Source organism: Ranitomeya imitator, chromosome 6, assembly GCF_032444005.1.
Source record: "Ranitomeya imitator isolate aRanImi1 chromosome 6, aRanImi1.pri, whole genome shotgun sequence".
Taxonomy (NCBI): domain Eukaryota; kingdom Metazoa; phylum Chordata; class Amphibia; order Anura; family Dendrobatidae; genus Ranitomeya; species Ranitomeya imitator.
The window spans coordinates 131,425,464-131,434,273 of NC_091287.1; the positions used below are offsets into that span (position 1 = coordinate 131,425,464).

The 8,810-nt window shown below is 44.8% G+C and overlaps 2 protein-coding genes across 2 annotated transcripts; one reads left to right on the forward strand and one right to left on the reverse strand.

Annotated features, from left to right (window-relative positions):
• The first annotated feature begins 2,115 nt into the window (after window positions 1–2,115).
• On the forward strand, window positions 2,116–4,276 carry LOC138642151 (uncharacterized). Its single transcript, XM_069730106.1, has 2 exons — window positions 2,116–2,806; window positions 3,127–4,276. The coding sequence occupies exons 1-2, from the start codon at window positions 2,451–2,453 to the stop codon at window positions 4,007–4,009; spliced, it is 1,239 nt and encodes a 412-aa protein (XP_069586207.1). The 5' UTR covers window positions 2,116–2,450; the 3' UTR covers window positions 4,010–4,276.
• Window positions 4,277–4,330: 54 nt separating this feature from the next.
• On the reverse strand, window positions 4,331–6,595 carry LOC138642150 (uncharacterized). Its single transcript, XM_069730105.1, has 7 exons — window positions 6,465–6,595; window positions 6,310–6,393; window positions 6,153–6,227; window positions 5,921–6,025; window positions 5,630–5,831; window positions 5,378–5,537; window positions 4,331–5,272 (listed from the first exon to the last, which is right to left on the reverse strand). The coding sequence occupies exons 2-7, from the start codon at window positions 6,352–6,354 to the stop codon at window positions 4,357–4,359; spliced, it is 1,503 nt and encodes a 500-aa protein (XP_069586206.1). The 5' UTR covers window positions 6,355–6,393; window positions 6,465–6,595; the 3' UTR covers window positions 4,331–4,356.
• Window positions 6,596–8,810: the final 2,215 nt, after the last annotated feature.

Below are 8,810 nucleotides of genomic sequence, written 5' to 3' on the forward strand. Positions count from 1 at the left end.
GTCGCCGCGCAAAAAAGAAATAATAATCAAAACCTGTTGAACTGGATCACCAGAGGAACGAGGTTTCAAGGCCAGAAATAACTTACAATTATTTTTGAAACTCAGAAACTTAGTTCTATCTCCAAAAAACAAATCAGGAATAGGAATTCTTGGTTCTAACATAGATTTCTGATCAATAGTGTCTTGAATCTTTTGTACTCTTGCCGAGAGCTGATCCACAAATGAAGACAGACTTCTAATGTCCATCGCTACACCTGTGTACTGAACCACCCAAATGTCTAGGGGAAAAAAAAGACAAAACACAAAGCCAAGAAAAAAAAATGGTCTCAGAACTTCTTTTTTCCCTCGATTGAGAATCATTAGTACTTTTGGCTTCCTGTACTGTTATGAAAGGCAATTCAGTATCACAATGGACATGGAGGTCAGAGCACATACAGTGATCTGACAATAACCCAAAATAATAGAACGAGCTCTGAGACGTGGGAACTCTGCAGACCGCAATCCCTGATCCTCTCCAAACACAACTAGAGGCAGCCGTGGATTGCGCCTGACGCTACCTATGCAACTCGGCACAGCCTGAGAAACTAACTAGCCTGAAGATAGAAAAAATAAGCCTACCTTGCCTCAGAGAAATACCCCAAAGGAAAAGGCAGCCCCCCACATATAATGACTGTGAGTAAGATGAAAAGACAAACGTAGGGATGAAATAGATTCAGCAAAGTGAGGCCCGATATTCTAGACAGAACGAGGATAGGAAAGATAACTTTGCGGTCTACACAAAACCCTAAAGAAAACCACGCAAAGGGGCAAAAAGACCCTCCGTACCGAACTAACGGCACGGAGGTACACCCTTTGCGTCCCAGAGCTTCCAGCAAAACAAATAGACAAGCTGGACAGAAAAAATAGCAACAAATAGCAAAGAAGCACTTAGCTATGCAGAGCAGCAGGCCACAGGAATGATCCAGAGAAACACAAGTCCAACACTGGAACATTGACAGGAAGCATGAATCAAAGCATTAGGTGGGGTTAAGTAGAGAAGCACCTAACGACCTCACCAGATCACCTGAGGGAGGAAACTCAGAAGCAGCAGTACCAGTTTCCTCCACAAACGGAAGCTCCCAGAGAGAATCAGCCGAAGTACCACTTGTGACCACAGGAGGGAGCTCTGCCACAGAATTCACAACAGGAAGGCAACATAGGGTTAAACTGTTGGGAGGAGTTCAGCTGAGAGGCTGTGCAACAGGTTTACAGGAAAAGGATTTCCTGGTCTTGCAGTAGAGCCTAGGCAGGCTTGCCTGAGGCAGGACATGCTTCCCAGCCAGGAGCAGGCGGCACTCCGGTCCAGGGGGACACCAGCTACCAAGGACTGCTGGGCAGTGTATACAAGCCCTAGTGTTGGGCGCCCATTCCCAGAAGGACTTTTGCAGCTCTCAAACCTGGACGGGAGCCATTGATGCAGAATATCTCGTTGAAGACGCAGGGATAGCGCAGGAAGCATTACTTTATTTTCCTCATGTTATTTCATGTTCATTAAAGTTTCTAATGTTGGACAGAATCATGACCTGTGGTGTATCTGAGGACGTCTTGACTCAGTGTTTCCCATTAGTGTGCAGACTCTCTGGTTTGACTTGATGTTTATCCTGACTTGTTTCTGTCCTTTGTCTTTTGGCTCATCTAATCCTGACCATTACTGACCCCCTGGCTTGTCTCTGACCGTGAGTTTGCTTATTCCTTTGGTACTGTGCTACAGTCTAGGATTTGACCCTGCTTGTTTTGACTATTCTCCTGCCACCTGTGGAAGCCTCGGGCTATGTGCACACTTAGGAAATGTGGTGCAGAATTTTCTGCACTAAATCTGCATCTCCTGGCAGAATACGCAGGTGCGTTTTTTAATGCGTTTTTTGTGTGTTTTTTATGCGTTTTTTATGCGTTTTTTGTGCGTTTTTTATGCAGATTTTACCACTGTGGATTTCTATAATGGAGGGTTGCAGAAAGGCTGCAGAACTGCACAAAAGAAGTGACATGCACTTCTTTGAAATCTGCAGCGTTTCTGCGCAGATTTTTCTGCACCATGTGCACAGCTTTTTTTTTCACATTGATTTACATTGTACTGTAAGGCTACTTTCACACTAGCGTTAACTGCAATCCGTCCCAAAAACGTCTTTTTCCCGAAAAAACGGATGCGTCAAAAAACTGCAAAACGTATGCAACGAATACAGCATTTCGACGGATCCGTCGCAAAACCGTCGCAAATCCGATAAACGGTTCCGTTGAAATGCTGGATGCGTTGCATACGTTGCATACGTTTTTTCCATCCGTTGCATACGTTTTTACGACGGATCCGTTTTTAAAATGGGAGGCACCAAAATTTGATTGGCTACTGGAAACTAGGGAAATCTATATACTGACTGTATTTACAGCACATCTTTGAGGGTTTTAGTTTAGTGGCAATGATGGATGGTGTAATTGGGAGGATTTCGAGTTTGGTTACTGAAGTTATATTTGAGACGAATCGCCTGGATATCATAGTGCGGGAGAAGGAGGCGGCAGCAGAAAGACGGATGATGCAACGGAGAAGGCGACGATTCTGGATACATCCAATCAATGAGCTGCGGATGACCAGGGGTGTCCAGTCCACTCTCTATCTGGAGTTGCGGTGCAACCCCCAAAAATTCTTTAGTTATGTACGGATGAGGATGGAACATTTCGATTATTTGGTTGGAAAAATAGAGGATGTCATCCAAAGGCAGGACACAAGGATGAGGCTTGCCATCACACCGGCGGAGCGGCTCATGGTGACACTGCGGTAAGCATTTTTTCTTTATGTCATTGCTCATATTGAATGTGAGTACATGCTGCAGAGAATACTGCGCTGACACATTGCGCCGCATTTACTGTAGCATGTCATTTGTTGGTTTATGTGAGGCCATTCCACTTGTTTTTTTTTCTTGTGTCATTGGTCATATTGAATGTTATTACATGCTGCAGAGAATACTGCGCTGACACATTGCGCCGCATTTACTGTAGCATGTAATTTGTTGGTTTATTTGAGGCCATTCCACTTGTTTTTCTTGGTTGATGGTCTGTGCAATTTTTTTTTACATTTTTTTTTATTTTTCCCTGCAGCTTCCTAGCTACGGGTGAGTCTTTGACTTCACTCCATTTCCAATTCCGGCTGGGGATTTCCACTATTGGCGGAATTGTGAAGGACACATGTCGTGCGATTTGGGACACTTTACAGCTGGAGTATATCCCACAACCAACAATGGAAATCTGGATGAGAAGTTCCGAACAATTTGAGCGAATGTGTAATTTTCCAAATTGTGTTGGTGCTGTGGACGGCAAACACATTAGGATTGCAAAACCGGCAGGAACAGGATCAGAGTACTATAACTATAAAAAATACTTCTCAATTGTACTCATGGCTATTGCTGACGCCAACTGCCGATTCCTTGCTGTGGATATAGGAGCGTATGGCCGGTCCAACGACTCCCAAGTGTTTAAAAACTCTCCGATGGGTCGCTGCCTGTATGGAGATACATACAATTTCCCGCCAGCAAGACCGCTCCCAGGAACCAGTGAACCAGCCTTGCCCTATGTGTGTGTAGGTGATGAAGCCTTTCAACTGTCGCCGCACCTACTGAAACCATACAGCAGCCGTGAATTACACCGCACCAAGCGGGTATTTAATTACCGTCTTACCAGAGCAAGAAGAGTGGTAGAGTGCTCTTTCGGTATTTTGACAGCAAAGTGGAGAGTTCTGCTGACGGCAATAAAACTGGATACAAAAACTGTAGACGATGTTGTCAAGGCATGTGTGGTGCTCCATAATTTTGTTATTTCAAAGGAGCCCGTTACCTTGGATGACGAACAATTGGAGACATCCTTGTGGGATTACCGAAGTGCCTCTGTTCGCTCCACCGGTTCTGTTACTAGGATGAGGGAACAGTTTGCTGAATATTTTTTGTCACCTGTTGGGCGGATTCCATGGCAAGACATAATTGTGTGACTTTTTTTTAATTTTTTTTCTTTTTTTTTTCCAAAATTTTTTGGTAGCAACTGCCACAAAAAAAAAAAAAAAAAAAAAAAAAAAGAGTGTGTGTGGTTTGCTTGCTAATATAATATAAAACCATTTTGTTAAACCTTGAAAACGTCTGGTGTTTCTTTTCACTTAACCTTTCATATTTACCTTAATTAATGAACACACACACACAGTAGATTGTAAACCAGAATTATGTTTATTTCAAAAAATATATTTTTTGTGGGTAATTTTCCCACACTCTTTTTTTTTTTGGTAATTTAAAGAACCTTTTTTTTTTTGGCAAAAAAAAAACTATGTACAAGTACATTCCAGGTTCACAGGTCCTGGTATTGTTGGGTGGAGTAACTATGGGAGGAGGGGCTGGAAGGTTGGACCACGTCGGTAGGTGGGATTGGGGAAACCCTACCTGTTGCGTCTGTAGTGGAAGGGGGGGGGGAAACAGGAGGCTGACCAGAGGGGTGCTGTGTTGGGGTAGGTGGAAAACTTACTGGGGAAGGAAAGCTGGGCAAAGATGAAGAAAACACGGGTGAATACATTTGGGTTGTGGGCCGGGTTGGGTATTGGTAGTGATGTTGATATTGAGAGTGACGTGGATATTGGGACTGGCGGTGATATTGTGGGGCATGGTGTTGAAATTGGGACTGGGATGTGTGGGGAGGTGTGGGGGTAGATTGGGGTTCGTTAATTACCTTCAGCAGAGCGTTATGGCAGCTATTCATTACCCGCATCTGCTGATCAAAAGAAAGCTTTTCCATGCTCCTGAGCATGGACTGAAAAAAAAGATTGGCTGGAGCTTGACTTACATCTAAATGCAGTCTATCCAAGCGACTGCTGATTTCATGGTGGTTTTCACTCATGCGTGATTGCATCATGCTGAAACCAGCAGTCACTTGTTCTCCCAAAATTTTAAATGAATTTTGGAAGCCTGCATTTAGATGCAAGAACTCAGGAGCATAGCTCCTTTCCTGACCCCTCTGACGCTGCCGCCATGAACCTACCGGTGGTGTAGAGGTGGCAGGGTCAGAGGGGTGGGGTAAAGGGAACGCTATCTGTTGACCATCAGATGCGAGTAAGGAAGGCTGCACTCCACTGGTAGAGGCGGATGAAGTGGAGGGGACAGAGGGGTGAGAGGTGTGGGGCCTACCGACGTGGTCCCCGGTGGCGGACTCAGGAGGGATCGCTTCAGAGGGTGCAGAGGTAGATGCAGGCGCACGGTGGCTGGAGTAGGTGCTGTGAAAGAAAAAAAAAAAAGTTAATATATTGATATGAAAAAGGCCGGACTGAAACAAAAGTTTTGTGATTAGACAGGTTCTAACTGTGATGTTGAATACTTACACTCTACTCAGCATGGTTTCCCTCAGGAAGGAGAGGTTCGGGCCATATCTGTACCTCCTCTTCTTCCTTGCTGCTGAGCCACTCGGGGCCTGCATCTCCTCGTTAAACTCCCTCTTAAAGCGATCCCTCAATGACCGCCACCGCTTCCTAACCTTGGTACCTGTGAAGACAGGAATGAAGAAAAAAAAAAAATATTCGTAAATGCAAGACATTACATTCAGCTCAAAACATCACTGAAAAGTGAATACTTACATAGTTTGCTCTGCTGCTGTGGAAGAAGGTCCTCCCACCTCGCAAAGATGTTCCGGCATACTTCCAACCAGAGCCGACGGGTGACACTGGTATCAGCATGCCTGCGGTCAGCCATGTTCCACAGTGGCTCCCGTTCACGAACCTCCTCGATGAGGGCTTCAATATCGATATCTGAATCGTATTCGGGAGCACACTGTGAAGCCTGTTAGAACAAAAAAAAAAAAAGAATTAAAAATTAGTAGACTGAAAGCAAAAAATTAACAATTGAAGCCCCACAAAAAACCGACTCACTGATGGCCGACCGCGGCGTCGAGTCCGCCGACTCTGGGAGCGCCTGGGAGAACCTTCATGCTGTGCTGGACGTTCAGCAGCACCAGCAGCAGCAGCAGCAGGAGACTGAAATAAAGGATAAAAAAATTAGCTTTAATGTATGTATATGTTTTCTGTGTTACGTTATATATGAAATTCTGTTTTGTGTACGGTGCAGTGTGATGTGTGAAGCAAGTGTTTCACCACTACTTACACTTGGTTCCTCCTCCACTTCGATGTCTCCACCCGTCTCGGTCCCTTCCGACAGCTCCTCATCGGATTCTGATTCCTGTTTAAACATAATAAATGCATGTAGTGACTCAAAATGATGTAAATTTAAAAAAAAAACCAAAAAAATTTTTTTTACTTACCGATACCTGCTGTTGCTGTGGAGGAGGGCTGCCGGAAGAGGACATTGTGTGGCTGTGGTCCAGGTGGCTGTGGTCCTGGTAGGTCTGTAAGTTAAAAGACACTTGCAATCTGCTCTACACATTGAAGTAGCAGATTTGGAGTCTTCAAAACTTACTTTTCAGATTTTCTGGATGTGGGCCAGGTGGCTGTGGTCCAGGTGGCTGTGGTCAAGGTGGCTGTGGTCCAGGTGGCTGTGGTCCAGGTGGCTGTGGTCCAGGTGGCTGTGGTCCTGGTAGGTCTGTAAGTTAAAAGACACTTGCAATCTGCTCTACACATTGAAGTAGCAGATTTGGAGTCTTCAAAACTTACTTTTCAGATTTTCTGGATGTGGGCCAGGTGGCTGTGGTCCAGGTGGCTGTGGTCAAGGTGGCTGTGGTCCAGGTGGCTGTGGTCCAGGTGGCTGTGGTCCAGGTGGCTGTGGTCCTGGTAGGTCTGTAAGTTAAAAGACACTTGCAATCTGCTCTACACATTGAAGTAGCAGATTTGGGGTCTTCAAAACTTACTTTTCAGATTTTCTGGATGTGGGCCAGGTGGCTGTGGTCCAGGTGGCTGTGGTCCAGGTGGCTGTGGTCAAGGTGGCTGTGGTCCAGGTGGCTGTGGTCCAGGTGGCTGTGGTCCTGGTAGGTCTGTAAGTTAAAAGACACTTGCAATCTGCTCTACACATTGAAGTAGCAGATTTGGGGTCTTCAAAACTTACTTTTCAGATTTTCTGGATGTGGGCCAGGTGGCTGTGGTCCAGGTGGCTGTGGTCAAGGTGGCTGTGGTCCAGGTGGCTGTGGTCCAGGTGGCTGTGGTCCTGGTAGGTCTGTAAGTTAAAAGACACTTGCAATCTGCTCTACACATTGAAGTAGCAGATTTGGGGTCTTCAAAACTTACTTTTCAGATTTTCTGGATGTGGGCCAGGTGGCTGTGGTCCAGGTGGCTTATGCCGGTCAGTGTGGTCCCTACTCTATCTGCAATATAATAAGTATAATGGATTGAAAGTTAGACCAAAGCAGAAATAGGTAATGATTACCACTAAACACCATGTTAAAATGAGAAAAATATGTGAACACCCAAACCCAAAAACTGGTGCACGTTATACCATTCTTTTCCATGTCCCAAAAACAAAAAAAGGTAAACTGTGAGACACCTTTAAAAATATTTTTATGTTTTAAAAAAAAAACAATTACCTCCCCGAAATAAAATTTCAAAGGATAACCTTTATTAAAAAATGACCACTCAAACAACTCTGTATTGCATGTGTAACCATTGGTACATACACCTGATTTAAATTTAGCTTTAAGAAATTATACTACGGACAATTTTTTAAGAAACATTTTATTAATATATAATTTTTTTCTTTTTTTTTTTTTTTAAATCACAATGGAGCAGAAATGCTCTTTATTTTAAAATACAAGTACATCGAATGGGAATGGTTAAGTAAATTTAAAAAAAAAAAATATAACCTCAAGCTGCAGACCATTAGACTTTGCAATAATACATCCATTTTAATAAACAAAAAAAAATAAAAGTTGCACAAAACACTATACTAAAGGTACTGTCACACTAGACGATATCGCTAGCGATCTGTGACGTTGCAGCGTCCTCACTAGCGATATCGTCCAGTGTGACACGCAGCAGCGATCAGGCCCCTGCTGTGATGTCGCTGGTCGGGGAATAAAGTCCAGAACTTTATTTGGTCGCTGGACTCCCCGCAGACATCGCTGAATCGGCGTGTGTGACACCGATTCAGCGATGTCTTTGCTGGTAACCAGGGTAAACATCGGGTTACTAAGCGCGGCCCTGCGCTTAGTTACCCGATGTTTACCCTGGTTTACCGGGGACCTCTGGATCGTTGGTCGCTGGAGAGCGGTCTTTGTGACAGCTCTCCAGCGACCAAACAGCGACGCTGCAGCGATCCGGATCGTTGTCGGTATCGCTGCAGCGTCGCTAAGTGTGACGGTACCTTAAAGGTACCGTCACACTGAACGATATCGCTAGCAAACCGTGACGTTGCAGCGTCCTGGTTAGCGATATCGTTCAGTTTGACACACAGCGGCGATCAGAATCCTGCTGTGATGTCATTGGTCGCTGCAGAAAGTCCAGAACTTTATTTCGTTGCTGGACTTTATGTAGACATTGCTGAATCGCCGTGTGTGACGCCAATTAAGCGATTTGTTCACTGGTAACTAGGGTAAACATCAGGTTACTAAGCGCGGCTCTGCACTTATTAACCCGATGTTTACCCTGGTTAACAGTGTAAAAGTAAGAAAAAACACAAACACTTCATACTTATGTTCCGCTGTCTGTCCCTCGGCGTTCTGCTTCTCTGCCCTGTATAAGCACAGCGGCCGGAAAGCAGAGTGGTGACGTCACCGCTCTGCTCTGCTTTACGGCTGGCTGGCGCTCACAATGCAGAGAAGCACAGCACGGGGACAGACAGCGGATATTTTTTTTTTTACCTTTTTTTTTTTACTTT

What these genes read in the sequence shown, in the direction of transcription:
- LOC138642151 (XM_069730106.1), top strand. Translation starts at nt 2,451, where the DNA reads ATGATGGATGGTGTAATTGGGAGGATTTCGAGTTTGGTTACTGAAGTT. An exon ending in CGGCTCATGGTGACACTGCG is followed by an intron (nt 2,807 to 3,126) that starts GTAAGCATTTTT and finishes TTTTCCCTGCAG; the next exon opens with CTTCCTAGCTACGGGTGAGT.
- LOC138642150 (XM_069730105.1), bottom strand. Translation starts at nt 6,354, where the DNA reads ATGTCCTCTTCCGGCAGCCCTCCTCCACAGCAACAGCAGGTATCG. An exon ending in CACAGCAACAGCAGGTATCG is followed by an intron (nt 6,228 to 6,309) that starts GTAAGTAAAAAA and finishes ATGTTTAAACAG; the next exon opens with GAATCAGAATCCGATGAGGA. An exon ending in GAAACCATGCTGAGTAGAGT is followed by an intron (nt 5,273 to 5,377) that starts GTAAGTATTCAA and finishes TTTCTTTCACAG; the next exon opens with CACCTACTCCAGCCACCGTG.